The following is a 21,398-nucleotide window of genomic DNA, read 5'->3' on the forward strand; positions in this document are numbered from 1 at the left end:
ACCCTCCTCTCTGGCCCCACACAGAAGAAGGCAAGGTGTCTCGGAACTCTCCCCTATGGTTCTGGCACTCCTCAAGGCAACCTGGGCTCACTGCTGGTGCAGTCTTCTCTGGCTTGGTTGGGGTCACTTCTGACTCCTTGAACGATATTTTGATTTATCTACTGTGACTATCATTTTGTTGTTTTTTATTGAGAATCGGTGACCCCTTGTAATGAGTTTTATTTTCCTTCCTGTGAGAAATTGGAGTATTAGTTGAGGGAGGCAATGACCCACCTCAAGTAATGATCACAATCCTTCTAATTGTGAACCACTGAAGTCACTAAAAACTTAAACACAATCCCTTGTTAGCTATGGCACAGCACAGACAGGCTTAACTTAGGTACAATGTGTGAAATATTTAGGCAGCACTTAAACAGTAATAAAGTCAGAATACAAAACAATAAAAATCCCAAATCAAATTAAAATAATACAGTAAAATGCTTTGAACAAAATGACACCAAATAAAAAAAATTCAATAAGGGGAACCATAGATATGCATTTTGTAAAATTTTAGGTAGAAATAGCACAAAGAAGTGCAAAGTACCAATGATAGTGAGTGGTTGCAGTAGAAAGTGACCTAGATGCAATTTGACGCTAACTGTGGTGGACTGCAGGTTAGATACCAGGGGTGTGGAATTTATTAAAATATCTACTTGTCCAGGGGACAGGTTGCTTCTCAAATCTACTTGTCCTGTAAAAAGATCTACTTGTCCCTTTGGTGCCATGTAGTGTGGCGACAAATTATGGCAGCAATCTCATTATGTAAGTGCTCTGATAATAGCCTCTCTGATTATGCCAGGGCTACTACGATAGTATGGCTTGAATACTTGCAGTTTCAATCCCTACTGTAGCAATTTCCTTATTTTGCCACCTTTCTGCAGATCTGCATAGTGGGGCTGGAGGAAGCAGTAAGCAATAGTTCCAAGGCTGGAATGCCTTTGAGTCTGCAAACCTACTAACCTGCATGTTTTAAAGATTTTTACCAGCTTCTCGCTAATATTTTCCCATAATAAGAAAGGTTGGACATTTACTCCTGACAATGGCAGAATTAGAACTTCTTCCAGGGTTGGGAAGAAAGTGGCTGGAGGGAAAATGAACTTGCAAATGCTCAATAGATTTTTACATGAGCAAATCTACACATCGTATTTACCCATGCTAAAATACAGTTCACAAATATTTTATAGGGGTAGGACATATACCATGGGTGCACTTTTGTGACTTTCTTTAAGAATTTGGGGCCACATGTAGGTAGGTTCAGATTTGCGACCTGCAAATTGCGAGTCGCAAATCCGAATGTAGGATGGTGTCCCTGACACCATCTGTGATTCGCAAGGGCTTCGCAAATGCCCACCTCATGAATAATCATGAGGAGGGTCGCAATTTGTGACCCCCTCGCGAATGGCGGCCCTCACAGGGATGGTGGCCTGCTGGACACAGCAGACCACCATGTCTGTGACTGCCTTTCAATAAAGCAGTTTTTTTTTTATTTTTTAAATGCAGCACGTATTCCATTAAAGGAAAACGAGATGCATAACAAAAACGAAAAATGAAATGTTTTTGTTTCTATTTTTCAGAGCAGGCAGTGGTCCGCAGGACCACTGCCTGCTCTGAAAAAATGTTTACAGTGACATTCACAATGGGGAAGGGGTCCCATGGGGATCCCTTCCCTTTTGCGAAAGTGTTAGCACCCATTTGAAATGGGTGCAAACTGCGATTGGTTTGCGCCCGCGTTCGCGGTCACAAAACAATCCTACATTGCAATGCGAGTCGCAATTAGGAAGGGAACACCCCTTATTAATTGCGAGTCGCAAACCCGTTTTGCGATTCGGTAACCAGGTTACCGAATCGCAAAACTGGGTTTGTGCATCGCAATGTGCTTTTTGCACGTCGCAAACAGCGAAAGTCGCCGTTTGCGACATGCAAAAAGCTACCTACATGTGGGTCTTGGTCCCTAATTAGGTCTGGAGTTAACAAAGACATTTTGTTTTTATTAAACTTCTATTTCACTCTCTTTCGGCTGGCTTTACTGTGAATGATCGCATTCGGCTCTTCCACAAGGAGCATATTGCCACACAAAGTAGTTTTGTTCAGTGTCAGGAACTACAATGGCAATCAGTGACGTAACGAAACTGGAGGGTGCCCCTTTGCAAAGAACATGGAGGAGCCCCCTCTCCAGACTCACTCTGGGCAGGTGCTGTGCTGAAGGGGCCCCCTGGAGGGCGGCTGCGGGGCCTTTGTTATGCTGCTGGTGGCAACGTGTGCTTTTAGAGTTCAAAAACTTTTTGGGGGGGTTTTGCCAGTGTTTGTTACAATGTTGAGGGCCTGGTAGCTCCCACAGCAATAAAGTGTTACAAAAGCCATGTCAAAACAAGACACGCACTGATGAAACTAAAAGACTTATAAAAATATGTCAGATTAGTTGGCTTTGTCAGTGTTTGTTTATTTTCATGCTTCCCATAATCGTGTTGAAAATGGTTACACTGATTTTCCATTACAAATATTTTTGGGAAATACTAGCATGCATCAACACATTTTACTAAATGACACTTCATTTGCATCTAATCAGAGAGCATTCTGGGAGCATTATATTTAGCCTCATAGCCTAAACTTTTCAAACATGTGTATACAGTTATTTTTTTTTTGTACTGGAATCAACGTCATTAGTGAAGTGTGACCTTAAAACATTTATTTACAGCACTCACCCTAATAATGAAGGCTTTCAAATAATGAACCATAAATACAAGTTCGAACAGCATTATCTTTTGGAAACACATTACCTCAACTGCAGAGAGTTCCACTCTCTGTAAACAGGCAGCCAAAGGGTTTGTGCTGCAGGGGGTTGGGCCTACTTGTCCCAAGGACAAAGTAAACATAAAAACTTGTTGCCCTTGACCCCAAACAAGATGTCCCGGGCGTCGGGCGATAGGAATTCCACATCCCTGGATACACTAACCAGGTTCTTCCTGGTCGAAGATTTTACCTTCTGATTTAATTCCTTTAAGTCCCAATCCACCACAGGAGCACAATTCTAAATCCCCTCCCCAGGCAGAGGTACACAAAAGGATCTAGTCCAGGTTCAGATGCCAGTGGTCAGGAAAAGGCCTCTTGTAGCTTGTTGTGTCGCTGTAGCTTTAACAGGCGTTCAGCCTTATGACCCTTGGAGTCCACCTTTTTGTCTTGGGAACAAGAGAGAGAGCAGGTTCAGTCTTCTCTGCTCTTCTAAGGTCTCGTACAGCAGGTTTAGCCTTCTTCTGATCTTCCACAGGGCAGAAGTGTTCTGAAGTGGGTGGCCGGAGATGCCCCGTTTACGACTGGTACAAGCATGTGGGTGGGACTCACCCCTGGGGATGCCTAACCCATTTAGAGAAAGATTCCCAGAGCTCACCCTACCCACTTTAGGCATTTTCAAGATGATTGAAGTCTTCGGCCACACTAAAATTGTGCTCTGAGCACTAGACATCTGGTAGAACCAGGCAGAACTTTCAGCAATCGGACAGATACCTCCAAATTGTTTTGAAATTCTGGTTCTCTCCTTTGACGTGCAACCCAAATCTCATCCAAAAAATTCATGCAGGCCTGTCAAGCAGGTCTTGACATTCTATCAGTATCTGACACTGTGGTGTCAACAAGAGGCTCACTATGATGGAGGCTATTCTGGCATGGGAGACCAAATATGTGTGTAGGCCTGAGTGATAGCTTCATCTGCTTGTGACAGGGGTATGCCTCTTTGAAGTTAATCAAGTCTTTGGGCCCACCTAATAGGCCATCCTGTCAAGAGCACAACAACCTCCCCAACCCCTTCTCACCCCTTCACACCCAAGGACCTTTGTCCCTGTCCTCAGAGCAGGATCACACCTCATTCACACCTATTGAAATGCTAATTACTGGCTAAGGGAAGTGGTAGAACAAAATGCAAATTTAGCTTCCAGGAACTTCAAGCAGGGCAAAGGTAACTCTTCCTTCCAAAATATTTATTACAAATCTGTCTTCACAGGTGAGTTGGGCTTGTAGTAAATTTTTTAGAACATCCAGATTAGATTTGTAGCTGTTTCTTGGGTGGAGATGACGTTAAGCAAACGTAATATTGCATCCCGATGATTTCCTGTATAGCTATTAAAGCTTTTTCACAGTAAGGACTTGTTTATCATTAACTTACATGTCCTGCTTAAAAACAGCGTGCACCCAGCCTGAGGCACTAATAAGGCGTGTGTAGGGGTGACCTATTAATATTTAAAGGGAAGATTTAGGCCTGTCTAAAGGGGTTGTTTTGACTGGTTGAATTTGTAGTTCAAAATTGCACAGCCAGGCTGCAGGGGTAGGCCTAGAGGCATACTTTACAATGCCACTGATGGCACATTGAGTGCTGCAGTCCACTGGTAGCATTTCACTTACAGGCCCATGGTACACTTGGTACCATATGTTGGGGATGTATGAATTGAGGCCTGTTTCACATTTGATCAGTCGGCCCGCCCTCCGCCAGGGTGAGGCAGTAAATTATTCCTTCTTCCTCGTGGAGGTGCCAACCAGCAAATTTTGAAATGTCCATCGGCTCTGCAGACACTTCGAGCATTAACAGGAACCGCCATCAAGGCCAGTTCCTCCCAATGCATTGTAACTTTGCTGTATAGCTCCATCAAACATGATAAAGCTGTACAGCAAAGTAATTTTTTTCCGCAAAAGGAAAATCCCAAATAGGGATTTTCTTTTGCAAAAGAAGAAAAATAGTGCCTGTCTCCCCATTGGCGTTTTCTCCCATCGCAGTGGGGGGGTGGGGGCAATAGATGGGGAGATAATGGAGCATTGAGTACTTTTCAGGGCTCCTTTTTCCTGGCATTGAAAAACTGCTTTATGTCCTTCCATCTAAATCAGGTGGGTGGACATGATTCCAATTCTCTGAAGTCCTAAGTTGTAGAAGTTAGACCACAGCGAAGAGGTTGTAAGACTGTGGTCCACCAGCATTTAAATCGGGTAGGATGACCATAGAGTTGGTGGGTAGGGAACTCCGTCACCATTGTGATGGAGTTCCCTCTCTTCCAAGATCTAAATCAGGCCATTAATTACATGTGGCAATCAGGAGTGTAATTCTGATTGGCAGAAGTCAGTTTTACCATGCTGAAAGGAGTGAAGCACTTTACCTCTATTTATCAGTGGTAAAATGTTTGGTAACCAGCAAAAATAGAGTTCAGCAAAAGGGCAAAAAAAATTCAGGGTGACACTGCAAAAAGGGCAAATTTCCAGCAACTTCCAAGAACTCCTTTCAAGGATGATTTATCTTGCTCCTGATCAGCAGAGAAAGAGAAGATTCCAAGGCAGGTGTTGATGTTTTGTGATAGAACTGCATGGACATTGCTGGTTCTAGGTCTGGTTGTGTTTTACAAAGACCTGGGATGATTGTGTACAAGGTATCTGCGACGCTGGAAGTAATACAGAAACCGTGTAAAAGGATCCTACATCTTGCCTCAGCGTCGCTCACTGCCGTTGTATTTCCTGCAGACGTCCATTGAGGAAATGATTGCCAGCACAGCCTACCTGGACTTGTTCCTTCGCAGCATCACTGAGATGGCGCTGGTCAAAACATTCCTGCGCTTCATCCTTCTGCACCGACATGACAGCAGCACGATCCTGGATACGCTGGTCAGCCGGATCAGCAGCAACTCTCGGGTAAGAGCTTTCGGTTCAGCCTCACATCTGATTGTCAGTTGTCTACCTGTAGCTCTGCGGTGAGATGACGTCTGAAATCATTGTTTCGCTTATAGAGTTGATGCACAGTTATGGTGAATTTGGACGGTGTATTGTGGTGGTGTAGTTACTCTTTACATTTTTAATTGTGCCAAGCAGAGTCCTGCCAGAATGTGGTGGTGGTGTTAGATATGTGACATTTGTATAGCACGTGAGATAGCAGGGCAGCAGCTGCTAATGTCTGCCACAGTAAACTTTATTGATATAACTTCCGCCTTCATAAAAATATATTTGCATGCCTGCAGTTTGCCAGTCTAGTGTATTGGTGTCCCCTATGTCTGTCTAAGGTGAAATGTGTTGCCACGCCTTAGAATAGGATTGCAGATATACAATTATCTGTATCTCTTGTATGGAATATGTTGCTGTATTTTTAGACCTGTTCACCGAAACACACGTTTTATGCAGGGAAATTTGTTCAAGTTTCTTTACATCTTGTGGCTTGTATATATGTATCTAAGCTAGATGCAATGATTCATCTGATATTCATGTGTCTCTTGATGTTTCCAATGATATAATTGGCCTTTTTTTTTTTAAACCGATGTCCATGTACGTTTCTACCAGGAGAGTTAGACATGTTGTATCTTCAGGTGGAAAATGTCTTATTTGTGAGTGTAAGTATGTTGCTAAATGTAGGCAGTATTTACAAATGATTGCCAGTGCTCATGCAATGTTCATAACATTTCCATTACTTACTGCGTTTGAAAAATTAATTAAAAATTGCTTGAGAATCTCACAGGGCTATGTGGGATCAAGGCCCAACATTCCCTCCACTTTAACAGAAGCTGACTGTGAAGAGTAGTAGCTGTTGTAAATAAAGAAAAACTGACAGTATGTTGAGATGTATGCTGTTAGAATCTGCAATACAGTAGAGGCAAACATTCAGTTGATTGGCATAGTAAAATTACATTTAACGGAAATCTCACCTGGTGCTAAACTCTCAGATTACTGATTACCTTCCAGTGCAAAGCTTCATGTAACCAACACGTTATAACTGATTACCTGAGAGGTAATATAAAGTTCTTGAACTGAGAATATTTTATTGTCACATACTGTATTGTCACATATGCTGTTCAATTTGAGTAAGTCTTCTCACTGTCACAGATGCATTCCTAACTTAACATCATACAACATAGTGCATGACAACCATGATTCTTCATACAGAGTAATTGATATCAGCCAACATGTGTTTCACAAATACTCCCTTCTTCAGGGCTTTTCAGAAAAATAAAGAAAAAAAGGACAGAAAATACAAACAAAACAAAATAACATCTTAGCAATTATGACCACATTAACCATTGAATATAAATATCCAATTCTCATTGTAGCTCAGTACAGTGTCCATCAAATGTTTCCTTCGAAAATGTCTTAAACGTTTTGTCACAGGTAAAATGATATACATTACAGGAAATCAAATGTCTCCAAATCATTCATAATATACAAGAACTCTCTCCTTCTCATATTAGAGCTCAGCAGAGTCTTTTGTGTAGTACCTCAAGTCTCTAGTTAAACTTTTTTATCACTAATATTTAAATAAGTATTCACCACAGCCCAAGTTGTTGTCATTTTATTTCAAAGGTAATTAACCCTCCAATTTTCCTCATGATTTGCCTTGAGATAAAACAAGTTAACATACCATTGTAACTAATCGCTAATCTGCACTAGTAAAAACATTTGCCATAGACATTTCCTTCCTAGTATTCACCATCAAACATTGCCTGAACATATATTATTGGCTTAATATTGTCCTTGGGTGATAACACATTTCAAACAAGTTAATCCTTTTGTTCTCAAATGTATATACTGCTGGTTCTCTAGCGAGTCACACAAGAACCTCATTGCCCCCTATAAATTTCATCTTAAACTATAAATCCAAAAACAATCTTTGCCTTCTGTATGCTGCATTCAATTCACCTAATCTGTTTATGATCACTTTATTTACAAAATGATGAACCCTCCAAATCTCCTAGTCATTTGCTTTAAAGTGAAAATGTGTCCCTCCTTATAAGGCATTCGATTTCCACATCAAATGTCTGTCATCTAATCACCACAGATATCAAATTCTGAAATAAATAGTTACTCTGCCCAATAATGTTATCTTCCATTTTAAGATGTCTAGAAAAAAACGTTAAAATTGACTAATATCACTAACTAATTTTTGCAACCCAGATTTAATCTACTATCCCAAGAAATTTAAAACATTGTGCCACTCATTAACTCTTCTCAGTTAAGAATAAAAATAGAACTATCTAGAGTGCCCTGCTCCAATATCTTTATCCCCCTTGATAAAGGTATCTAGAGTCAAAAACAAATAGACTGGTTTAAAAATGACCCAAAGCAATCTCTTCTATACAACCTGGCCCCCAATTCTCAGTCTGCCGCCATCTTGTCCACTGCTTAAATATTTTACCGAGTCTCGCATATTCTAAAGTATGCGTGCCAACCTAGGAAGTAGAAACAACTACTTCTGAGTTATCAGCACACAATAAACAAAAATGTTCCTTTGGGGATCAAACCCTGAATCATTTAAGGATAATGCCTCATGGTATTGCTTAGAGAAAACATAGCTTTGTGTTTTAGCTAAAATAGAAGACCTTGGTCTGTAGCACAAGAGTTTATTCTGTGAGAAGTTGTGCAGAAATTCGGGGTAGGCAGAGCGCGTTGACCAGTCGTGTAGCCATCCAAAGAGAAGTATGGCAAGCACTTACCCTTTCATCCTTGAGTATACACACATATTAATGACTGCAATGATGATTCTTCCAATTAGCAGGCAAATAAATTCCAGACCTTCTTTTGCCAACAAAACTCTGTTGATTTTCTGAACCCCGGCTGGTTTGCAGAATATGCTTAACACATTCACCGTTTTTTGTGATTCACTGGGCCTGGAAATCAACACGTTAAAGACCAAATGTATGTCTATTAACCCACACAGGAGGATATGGGGTGGAATAAAGTGGGGAATACCTACTAGAAGAAAGTTGTGAGTTTGAGTATTTGGGTGTAAAGGTAGCTAGCACCCTTTCATGGAGCCCACAAATACGTAAGAGTAGCCTAAGAGTCCAACAAAGTGCTGCTGCGGTACTGGCAATGCATAGATCATCTCTCTAGACCAGTGTCACCGTCCTCTCCATAGATGGAAGGCCCAAGCGGCAGCTCTGTATGAAGCGGACAGTGGCTGATGCTATTATCTGGACTTCAAAGGAAACACATATTATTACATCTCTGCTAAGCCTTCCCAAAGCACCCCACGTTACCCCTTTTTTATGATGCCTTAACCAAATTGATTATCTTGCTGGTCCTAACATCTGTAATATGTGCAATAATGCCCTAGAACATTTGAAACATATCTTATTTTTTTGCCAATCTTATCAGCTAGCCAGGAGAAAATGGATCTGCCGGTGTGTCTCAACTTAGGAATCAGACATTATAATATTGCTGTAAGCGTATTTAAAACTGATACTAACAAAATTATTGTATTTGGTGTGAGCAAACGTCTACACTATCTGGATTCAGAGAAAATGACAGGGTGTTTTCCCATTAGTCAGCTGTTTTATTTCAGTGTTTAATTAAATGTACCCATTTTATTAATATGTATAAGTCAGAATATTTTGTATTGTCTTAGTCTTTTATGGGGGTTTACTCTGAAATAAACTATATTGTTTGAGCTAGGAAAAAAACAAAAATTCAAATACAATGCAGAAAACAGTGCTGCAGAGAACAATGAAAGCACGACGATTGTAGGGGTTAGTTACCGTGAATTCATGTAGACACAGTTCATACCACTGTATACAATGTTCCAGTGTCCACATCAGTTCACTCAAGAGCTTTAATTTTCATGGTTCCTTTGTAAATCATCTTTTTGTACTGATATAGTCCATTCCCTACCACGAAGATGGCAATGTGTGCAGAAGTCGCTTTGTTGTGCTTTCACAATATTTATACACTTGCTGGCGTAGTCCCAGTTGCAAAGAGCAGAACACCCTAACATGTTGTTTCTAACATTTCAGCTCTGCATGGTGTCCCTCAGCCTCTTCAGGACTCTTTTGAATCTAAATTGCGAAGATGTTTTGCTACAGCTTGTGCTCAGGTACGTTGCAGGATTATGCAGAACTAGCATTTCCGGTCTTGAAAAGATGTGCGTCAATTGACCATCTTCGTACGAAACACAAAACTAGATTTAGACTAAGCCTATCACTGTTTGCACCTCTCCAGAGTATCTCCATCCTCTGAAGGCCGATGTGCTATGGGGCTAGTGATACTAGTCTACTTTCAGCAGCTGCGGCCTCAAGGTGGTGCCCTAGAAGTACAGTAGGAACTCAGTGTATTCTTTGGAGAGAATTGCTAGAGTGCTGAGGTGATGGGGGACGGTGAATGACCACAAAGAAAATAACTTTTTCATTACATTTATGTTTCTTCCCTCCCCTCCTTTTGCCTACAGTAACTGTAAACCTGGATGTGTGACGCTGCACGCGAGACCCGTCTTGTCACTGTGGGCTTTGCAGTTGGCATCACGCACACTTCTCTTATTTCAGAACCTGCCATATGAGCATAGCCTCTGATTCTTCTAGTATAGGCTGTCACCACCAATCCTGCAGAACTTCCTCCATACCCTCTGCAGCACTAAAGATCCTTTGCGTATTACAGCCAATCTGGCGAAATGACTGCAGACTCGCAGTAGCGCCTCGGATCGTACTGTAGCTCCATCATGCCATGGACCCTACTGTATTATTGCCAACTAAGCTGCTGTGCCAGATACCTGATGGCAGTCGGTAAACCCAACCATTGTCCCACGGGGTCTGCCAGGATCCGAACAATGAATTCCCTAGAATTTAAGCGCTACATTGTAATCTAGATAGTCAAGGTAGTTTTTAGGTATTAATTTTGACTTACATTTTAGTGCGCTTACTTCTGACTATAACAAGTACGAGCCGCTGTTTTGCCCTTTTTCACTCATCTTTCATTTCCTTCACGTATAAGGGTCTGGTTTGGATTTCAGCGGACGGGTCACTCTGCCACAATGACGACGGATAGCTTCTCTGTCTGATTTATAAATCCCAGTGTTTCCTGTGAGATTAGTATCTCGGCGGACAGGATATCCGTCACCGTTGTGACAGAGTAACCCGTCTGCCAAAAATCTAAATCTGTCCCGAAGTAATCTTTACTTACAAGTATTCCAGTGAGTGGCTTACAGGCAGCCACGCTTTCATCGTTGCGCACACTTACGTAGGACATACCTTCAACTCATACCTTTGCTGGGTATTATTTTTCTTTACTACACCTGGCCTGTTGCTCCCAATGCTTATCTTCCCAGCATATCTTCTAAGATTTGCTCTCTGCATTACGTAACATTACACCTTTTCTAAAGCATATAAGTTCATATGTTGTTGAACTTTGGGCAGTGACGTCAGTCTGCGAGCAGTTTTCGCATATCACGACACTTGTGTTAAATGGGATTCACGGATGATTGTTGCTATTTCTCCTATCTTGAGGAAGTAATGGCAGAGTACAACATGGTAACCTTTATCACGTAGCTCATGATTATTGGCCTCTACACTTTCTTAATTACATTTCTGTTAGAATTTCACATTGCTATACAAATTGTGGTAAAAGTGTGTTATCAACCTTGAAAAAAGTCTTACATGAACGAAGTACATGTTGGCTACCTAGTGTTGGGGACATTCTATAACATGTTTTGGCCAAACCAAGAGGTCTGGTATTGTCTGCCAGCCTTATGACTTTGGAAATTCTTGTCTTGTTCTGTCATGGTTTTTGCAAAACATTATTAGTGGGGAAGCTGCCAGACCTCCATCAATCTGAAAAGCATTGAGTAAAGGAGAAAATGTGTTTTTGTCTAAAAATGCTCACATTCTCATAGTAGGCCCTGGCACCAAAGGAAACTACTTTCTGTGCAAATGTGCTCCTTTTGAAATGGAAGCATGTTGTAACTTATAGTGAAGTCAGACAATGGCTGAAGTAGGCTGTTGGTGGAAGAAAAATGTGAAAAGCTGTTGCTTTTTCTGTTGAAAGACTTGGTTGCCTCGTTGACAAGTGGAAAGTTACACGCTGACCCCTCAGTTGTCCTAACTCCTGAACAATGCAAAAAATAGTTGACTTTCCAAGATATCACACAACCTATTACATTACACCTGACTCTCAATTTGAAATTAATTTAACAAGTTACAGTGTGCACTGTTTACAAGGTAGCCACGTTGTTGCCTTCAGTCTCCTATGCCTTAAAGGTTAGACATGAAGCTTGAATCTGAGACAGCTATCTGCCCTCCAAGGGAGATGTGCAACTGACTCTCTGGAAAGGAGATAATAGGGGCCTGTACTGGAGAGAGTGGTTTCCTCCCCTGTGCAGTATGTCACACAGTTGTTGGCCCAAAAGGCGAGCTTCAAAGCTGAGGCCACCTTTGAAGAGCAAATGGGGAACACTTGGGAGAGGGGCAGCCTCACTGTTTAGTCAGGCTAGCTGGCACCCATGAAGAAGAGGGGAAACCTATGGTCTAATTGGTTTTTGTGCATCTGGTAGCCACACCTCTGGGTTGGGCTAAGGAGCTTTAGATGCCAATAGGGGATCTGCCTTGCTGGGACTGGGCAGAATGATGCATCGTGGGATAGCAAGATGCCACAGTTCCCAGGAAGTGGTCATCAGGAGGGAGGGGACCTAGTAGCCAGTTGGCTGCTGATTGCGTCTACCCTGGGGGAACTTTCTGATCATAAATAGAGCAACCCAGGCAGTCGGCCAGAAATCAGATCTCATCCGGACTGAAGAGGTACCAAAGAAGGACTGCCCTGATGCACTTTGGAACCGGCAACGAGAGCTGCATCTGTGTGGACTGCACCTGTTGAACATGGTGGCTAGCAAGAGAGAGGAACTATGCCTGCTGTGTACTGCTTGTAGAGAAGCTATCTCCAGGGCCCAGTCAAAGTCAAGAGACTCCAAGGGACAGGTGGCTGACCTCCTGTTCACAGTACAGTGCCACAACAGCTGAGAAGCCTGCTGAGCAAGTTGGTAACCCACAAACTTCAGACCACCTCCAGCCGCTGCCTTGCAGCATTAGAGTCCAGGACCCGATGCTCAAATTTGCACCTGAGCTCCCTGGCCCCAGGAGACTCATTGGAGTGCAGCATGGTTGCCCAGAAGCTGAGTTCAGGGGCGAATGTGGCTGTGACTGCAATACTGGGCAACTGGTAGCCGAGTGGTGAATTGACTTCTACTAGCACCATGATGATTTCGAGGGACGTAAACCTGGTGATGAGGACTGCCTCACCATCTTTGTGGACCAAGGAGTAGCCGCAGGAATCCCCTGTCATCCGCATCGCATTTGCATCATTCTTGAGCATCCTTCGTCCCTTGCATCAGGACGGCCTCCATACAAAACAAGTGCAATGGATAGAAGTGCCTGGAACTGGCTGAGGATTGCTTCTCCCCTTGAGGTAACTGTTTTTGAGAATCTTGCTGCTTCCCCAGACTAGCTCCCTACTGTAATTGGTCACCTAAAGTGACTATGTGACTGCAATACAACTAGCCCAACTTTTTAGTGGAAAAGTTTCTGTCAGATTTGTTGAATTTGCCAGTGCTTGTTTGTGGTTGAGTGAAATGCTTTGATTTACTATACCTTGTAAATTCTTTATGTCTGGAACCCTTCAGTGGATCTTTTATGTTGTGGTATATAAAAAAATATATTTAAAAATGCAGACTGTGTTTATAGCCACAGCTACTTGGAGTTGAGCTGAAGGTTTAAAAACTAAACCTGCTGGTCCTAAAGGGGTTGGTAAGTGTATTACACTGTGAGCTTGCACAACCACACCATATAATACACCCCATTTCCTCACACCCACTCCCTCCAGAAACTCTCAGAAGGGAGTTCTGAGCCACTGAAACATGCTTCTGTATTTCCCTTCAGCAAGCCCTCGCCCAACAACAAACCTTTTGTATCTTCACTTGTTTTCCTCTTTTCCAAATCACCAACTTATGGCTGGAGTACCTCAGGAGTGCTTTGCGCCTCCCAGCATATAATGCAGAATTATAACTCCTCAAAAACATTTGTTGCTCTAGCTCCAATCATGTAGGAAAGAGACACCAGCTTCCACTCCTTTGGAATATATTTCTTCCTCCAGTCTAAAATCACAGCCATCAGCCTAATAATGTCTAGCAGTTCTTGGCACTGTTCCAGCACCTTCTACAGACCCTTAGTTGTGTCTTGTCACAGCCTGAATTAAAAAAACTAAATAGTTCTGGTTCAATAACTGGAGTCGTATTGATCTTGTTATCATCGCCGGCTTCATCCACTCTGCTCTCATTACAGTGCTAAACTCTCTCTAATGGCCTGTGTATAGATTGTTTTATGTATTCACTAACCTGGTCCTTTGACCAACAGTGCATACTTCTAGGGTGATTTCAGAGAAAGCATCTCTTCTCTTGTGGGGCCCTTAACCATCCCCTTCTGGCCAAGTTTTCCAACAATGTCGCTCTCAAAATCCAGATCCCTACTCCCACCCTCAGGCAGATCCAAAGTATCTTAATTATTATATTTATTCTCCATACACTTTGTGCTTCCTCCTCTAAATCATCAGGTAAGACCTTTTATTATTCTGCCCACTCAGCACACCACCGTTTGTGCCACAAAGCTCAGCTTCCTCTCCCTGGCACTCAGGGCACCTTTCTCTTGCTCTCTAGAGCACCCATCTCTTGAACCTGAAACCTAAATGCTTAGTTATCTTCGACTTCTTACCTCCCTTCTTCCCTTCCTGTCTGTCTCATCAAAAGTCATCATCTAAGGCTTCCTTCACTGTTATCTTTTTTTCCAAAGACAGATTTCATTATCTGCTTAATGGAAATCTGTATCTCCTTTTGATTTACATCTTGTCATAATCTCTTCCTGAATTGCTTCACCAGACACTGAGACATTCGTTTCTTCTGGATCTAACATTTTCATAAACCATTTATGTTCACTCAGAGGCTCATGAAACTAGACCGCAATTAATTTCAAGCCGCCTGTCCACCAGCCTGTGAAAAACACAGATGATCTAATTGAACCTGCAATGCTGCCATTAAGATACCCTGAATTACGTTGGCTGCCACTGAATTCTTCCCAGCATAACCGCGGTGAAGCAAGTGTGAGATTTCACTGCATTCTCAAGACAGAATTATGTCTGTAAACTAGACACGGCATCACAGCAAAGCTTTCGTCATGTAAGGCGAGCTCTCACTGGACAGTTCATGTACCTCCTTGGGCCTTAGTGTGCACCACTTGCTAAATGGCTCAGCTGAGTGCAGTGCGTGCACCCCAGCCAGCAGTGAGTCTAATGCCCTCAATTTAAAAATAAACTATCCGCAATACTTTATAAAAACCCAAATCGAAACTCTCCTTTGCACTCCTTTGTTATGGAATTAAAGCCACTCATCTATCCTAACATAAAGATGAACTGCAGTGCCCTTATAAACACTGCTTCAGTACCTGCCAACAAAAAAGGTCTCATAAATTGGAAGCAGAGCCCCAAACACTAGTGATCTACCTTACAAAATAGATCACCAACGCTGTTAACATATAACTAAAGACAAATGAAGGTACTTGGCTGTCCAGGAGCAGCACTGAAAAGAGGAAAGTTAAGGGTGTCAGGAGAGGCTTTCTGGGCTAAATAATATTTCTATTCTAGGGTTGTGTTTGTGTCATTTGAAAGCTTTAAATTGCTACATGGAGCAGCAATAAAAGTTGTCTATTCATATTGCCTGGCTCTTCTCTTGCCATAAAATCCCAATTTTAATATGTGTGATAAAGTGCTTCTCTTTTCATTAAGACAAACACAGGGCTGGGCAGGGAAATATAAAGTCTGTTGGTTTACTGTTGAGTCTATGCCTCCCCCGCCCCCCCCCCCCCCCCCCCACTGCCTCCCTAGGAGGCCTTTGACTGCTCGCCACCACCAGTCAGTTGCAGAAAGGGTGTACGTGGCCCAGTTTGCAAAGCCATAGTAGGAAGGACACCTGAGGCAAACAACCCCTACCTACCACATTCGTATCCCTTACCAGCTCTGTGGCCATATGAAGAGGGTCTGACATGGCACTTCTGTCTTAGAGCAAACGTTCGGTGCGGGTACCTACTACGGGTTTGGATAGGCCAGTCTTCTGCGCTGTAGCCCAGGCTTCCAGGTATGTTTGTAGTGGTAAGGCACAGAGTTCCTAAGTCCCCAAAGGTGCCTCAGTGCAGGTTACCCTGTCCACAATTTCATTCATATCACCTCTTGGCAGTCGGATATCGATTAATTGGTGCAGTCATTGAGGCGCACTTCAAGCCGCGCCTTTCTTAAGCGTGCATTGGTGTAATGGGGATGCAGATATGGGTGATGGAGGGGAAAGGAGACCGCTCCAACAGTCCTACTTTAATCTCATTGTGGGAATTCTGCTTTCATAGGCTTTGTGCAGGCTGACTCTTGTGTATGGTCTTCATCTTCAGCACCCCAAGGGCTGGGGACTCCCAATGACGATTGGTGCCAAGTCAAGACAGGCCGGCCCTCACTACACGTATGTACCTGTCCTCGCTCAACGTGTGAAGTAGCTGCTAAAGCACAACTCTAAGCAATCCAACCAGTACTCCTTGACTCAACTATGCCATGCGTGAAATAAAGTAATGTAGTCTCATGGACACACATCCCAGTTACTTGCCCCATCACTCCACAGTGTCTAGGCAACAAGGCCACCCGCACACTAACCCCCCCGGGGTGCTTGCTGTTACAGAAAAGGGCTCGGTGTGGAGTTACACTATTACATTGCTTCAGTGAAAGGGCCCTGCCCAGAGGAAGAGGGATCTTCTCAGAATGACCACTGCTACTCTTGTTTGGTTAATCATGGCAGGCGCAGAATCATAGGGCACAGGGCACAAGCCCCCCACCCCTTAGCCCTTCACCCTGTATTAAGCATATTCCACATAACAAAGGGCTTTGGCAGCAGAGCCAAGACAACGCTGACCTTCATCAGCAGCTGATGTCCAGGCCCCCCAGCCTTCACTTTGTGTAAGATAACACAGGTCTTTTCATATGAAAGTGGTGGAATCCTACAGATTCTTCTAGCAGAAGTCATTGTGACCTAGAGAGGAGTCTTCCAAACAAGCTTCTCTCACAGATGTTCAAAGCAGCAAATGGTTTCTGCATAAGTGAAGCCTGAACTACTTTCAGTATGTCTCTCCATATTAATGCAAGTGGAGAGGATGTTAAACTTTATGCTAATTATATCAAAAGCGGGTGAGAGACCCAGAAGGAAACAGGCGTGCCCATCCTTCCATGGATGTGTTTGGCTTTGACCACCAAAGAGTAGTGTAGTCCACACCCTGCACCCAGAACAGATGCACAAGACATGAGCGCAAATACTTTTTTTCTGAAACAAATGTGTGGAAAGCAATGGTGCAGTCCTCCAGGATCTTGCTCAAACAGAGCATCAACATAATGGTCCAAAATCTAGTGAGATCTAAGGAGTCCATTTTGGATATTTATATTTAAAGAGAGAACGCAACTGACACCCTACCGTAAAATACGCATTTATAATTGACAACCAGTGTGGATGAATAGCTTGAGGGATAGATTTAATAGCTACAGTCAGTTACCTTTGTAGAAGCTGCTGTTAAAGGATGAAATTGTACAAGCATTGGCAAAGTCAGTGGGTTCCATTGATGCAAGATCTGGCTTTGTCAATATTTTTCGCCATGTCTCACAGCAGCGGGGCTACTGAGCAGCATGGTGGAAGGGGGGGAGCGCAGTGACGTGGTGCTTTTTCAAATATGTTACTGTCAACCATGCTACACAGCAGCCATGCTCATGGGTGTCATTAATTGTACATTATTCACTATCAGTGTAATAAAAACCGGAGCATCATGTAAGTACAAATGTTTTAAAACATATGTTGTTTGCATGCGTGCAAGTGAGTTTGTGTTTGTGTGAGAGTGTGTATGTGTAAAGCGTTTATGTATGTGACCATTTACGTGAGTGAAAGTGACAGTGATAGGCGTGACAATAAATGAGGTTAAGTGGCCGCAAGTTAGTTTAAGTTAGTCGGGCTCTGTGAGAGAATGAGTGCAAGTCATGTAGATGAGTGGTGTCAGTTAATCAGTGTAAGAATGAGTGGCAATGAGTGAGTGAATGTAAAATTGCGTGAAGGACAGTGAGAATGGGTGACTACGAGTTGGTGAGAATGAGTGTGAGTTAGAGAACGTAAATTAACATGAGTGATGGTGTGGTGTTATGCTTGCAAGTTTTCTTTTTGTCCTGGCTAAATACTGGTGTTTGCACATTGGGGACCATTGTTAAGAGGCAGAGACCTGGCATATTCGGGATAATACTTGATGTTCGATGGCATCTGTCGCTGTAGATACACATGGTATGCATGAGCTCGCCATCTGGTGTTGGGTCGGAGTGTTACAAGTTGTTTTTCTTCGAAGAAGTGTTTTCGAGTCACGGGACCGAGTGACTCCTCCTTCTGTGCTCATTGCGCATGGGCGTCGACTCCATCTTCGATTGTTTTCTTTCCGCCATCGGGTTCGGACGTGTTCCTGTCGCTCCGAGTTTCGGAACGGAAAGATAGCTGAAACCAGAAGATTTTCGACGGTATCGTTGCGATCCGGTTCGAGATAGACACATACGACGACGCGTTGAACATCGAAGCGCTTCGGTGCCCTTCGGGGTAGATTTCGGCACCCCGTCGGGGCCTAGTCGGCCCGACCGCGTGGAGGACAACGCCGATGGAACGGACCCCGTTTCGATTCTGCCCCGAATGCCACAACAAATATCCTTATACGGACCTACACTCGGTCTGTAACCTGTGCCTGTCACCCGAGCACAGCGAAGAATCCTGTGAGGCCTGTCGGGCGTTCCGGTCCCGAAAAACTCTGCGCGACCGTCGAGCGAGAAGACTGCAGATGGCGTCCACGCCAAAGGAGCGTCGACAGTTCGAGACAGAAGAGGAACAGGAGGAATCCTTTTCCATCCAGGATTCAGACTCCGACGAGCTAGACTCTACAAAAACTGTGAGTAAGACGTCGAGATCAGAACTTAAAAAAGGAAAGAAGGCCCAGGGGACGCCACTGCCAACCAGCCATGGCTCCACCCAAATTCTCGGTGACCAACAATCGGCACCGAAGAAGGCCCATTCAGTGTCGAGATCGTCCGACTTCGGTCGAGACACCGGCACGCAGCCTCCTCGGGACCGAGAGAGTGCTAAACAGAAGCATCGACACCGAGAGTTCGGTGTCGACACGGATCGACGCCGAGACAGTGGCGCCGAAGACCATAGAGGCCAAGAATTTTCGGCACAGAAAAAGAGGAAGGTTACCTCGGAGCCGAAAAAACAATCAACAGGGTTTTCGGAGCCGAAAAAAGCGACATCAGACCCTGTTTCAGGCTCCTATACTGAAGAGCATTCTATGTCTTCACAAATGAAGAAACATAGATTTGAACAAGAACTGCAATCCACTGACGTGGATCACACGCAAAAGCGTATCTTTATTCAGCCGGGGACTGGGAAGATCAGTACCCTTCCACCTGTCAAACGAAAGAGAACGCTTCAGTTTACTCCTCAGCAACAAACAGCACAAAAGGTAACACCTCCTCCCTCGCCTCCACCTGTAACTCCGGCTTCGCCAACTTACACCCCGTCACATTCGCCAGCTCACACCGCCATGAGCCACGATGACCAAGATCAGGATGCGTGGGACTTGTACGACGCACCAGTGTCTGATAACAGCCCAGACACATACCCAACTAGGCCATCACCACCGGAAGACAGCACAGCCTACTCACAAGTGGTGGCTAGAGCAGCACTATTCCATAATGTGGAACTACACTCGGAACAAGTAGAGGATGATTTTTTATTTAACACCCTCTCTTCAACCCACAGCTCCTACCAAAGCCTGCCGATGCTCCCAGGCATGCTACGCCATGCAAAGGACATTTTCAAGGAGCCAGTTAAAAGTAGGGCAGTGACGCCTAGGGTGGACAAAAAGTATAAGGCGCCTCCTACGGACCCTGTATTCATCACCTCTCAGCTGCCACCAGATTCTGTGGTGGTAGGGGCTGCCAGAAAACGGGCAAATTCACACACTTCTGGGGATGCACCTCCCCCAGATAAAGAAAGCAGGAAGTTCGATGCAGCCGGGAAGAGGGTTGCTGTCCAAGCAGCAAACCAGTGGCGCATCGCAAATTCACAAGCGCTGCTAGCGCGATACGACAGAGCCCACTGGGATGAGATGCAGCATCTCATTGAACATCTCCCAAAAGATCTGCAAAAAAGAGCAAAACAGGTTGTTGAGGAGGGTCAAAACATTTCCAACAATCAAATACGCTCCTCCATGGATGCAGCAGACACGGCCGCAAGGACCATTAATACGTCGGTTACCATCCGTAGGCACGCATGGCTCAGAACGTCTGGATTCAAGCCAGAAATTCAGCAGGCAGTGCTTAACATGCCAGTAAACGAAAAACTTCTGTTCGGTCCGGAGGTCGACACAGCCATAGAAAAGCTCAAGAAGGACACTGACACTGCCAAGGCCATGGGCGCACTCTACTCCCCGCAGAGCAGAGGATCTTATAACACCTTCCGCAAAACACCTTTTAGAGGAGGGTTTCGGGGTCAGGCCACACAAGCTAGCACCTCACAGTCCGCACCGCCCACCTACCAGGGACAGTACAGGGGAGGTTTTCGGGGCCAATATAGAGGGGGGCAATTCCCTAGGAATAGAGGAAGATTTCAAAGCCCCAAAACCACTACCAACAAGCAGTGACTCACACGTCACTCACCCCTCCCACACAACAACAGTGGGGGGGAGGATACGTCAATATTACGAAGCATGGGACAAAATAACTACAGACACATGGGTCCTAGCAATTATCCAACATGGTTATTGCATAGAATTCATGCAATTCCCTCCAGACATACCACCAAAATCACAAAATTTATCAAAATACCATTCACAGCTTCTAGAGATAGAAGTTCAAGCACTACTGCAAAAAAATGCAATAGAATTAGTACCAAGCACACAAATAAACACAGGAGTTTATTCACTGTACTTCTTGATACCAAAAAAGGACGAAACACTGAGACCAATTCTAGACCTCAGGGTAGTAAACACATTCATCAAATCAGACCACTTTCACATGGTCACACTACAAGAAGTGTTACCATTGCTCAAAAAACACGACTACATGACAACCCTAGACCTCAAGGACGCATATTTCCATATACCAATACATCAATCACACAGGAAATATCTAAGGTTTGTATTCAAAGGAATACATTACCAATTCAAAGTATTGCCTTTTGGTTTAACAACCGCTCCAAGAGTATTCACAAAATGCCTAGCAGTAGTCGCTGCACACATCAGAAGGCAGCAAATACATGTGTTCCCGTATCTAGACGACTGGCTAATCAAAACCAGTTCGCTCACACAATGCTCAAACCACACAAATCAAGTCATACAAACCCTCTACAAACTAGGGTTCACCGTCAACTTTGCAAAATCAAACATTCTGCCAAGCAAAGTACAGCAATATCTAGGAGCCATAATAGACACGACAAAAGGAGTAGCAACGCCAACTCCACAAAGGATCCACAATTTCAACAGGGTCATTCAACACAT

At 43.8% G+C, this 21,398-nt stretch overlaps 1 protein-coding gene across 2 annotated transcripts in view; it reads left to right on the plus strand.

Moving 5' to 3' along the window:
• Positions 1–21,398, plus strand: part of FHIP1B (FHF complex subunit HOOK interacting protein 1B) — a 355,560-nt gene that overhangs the window by 264,374 nt on the left and 69,788 nt on the right. For both annotated transcript variants that reach the window (XM_069203674.1, XM_069203676.1), the window contains exons 7-8: positions 5,533–5,700; positions 9,783–9,862. In XM_069203674.1, the coding sequence (XP_069059775.1) occupies positions 5,533–5,700; positions 9,783–9,862 (248 nt within the window). The remainder of the gene's footprint in view (positions 1–5,532; positions 5,701–9,782; positions 9,863–21,398) is intronic.

Source organism: Pleurodeles waltl, chromosome 8 (genome assembly GCF_031143425.1).
Source record: "Pleurodeles waltl isolate 20211129_DDA chromosome 8, aPleWal1.hap1.20221129, whole genome shotgun sequence".
NCBI classification, from domain to species: Eukaryota; Metazoa; Chordata; class Amphibia; order Caudata; family Salamandridae; genus Pleurodeles; species Pleurodeles waltl.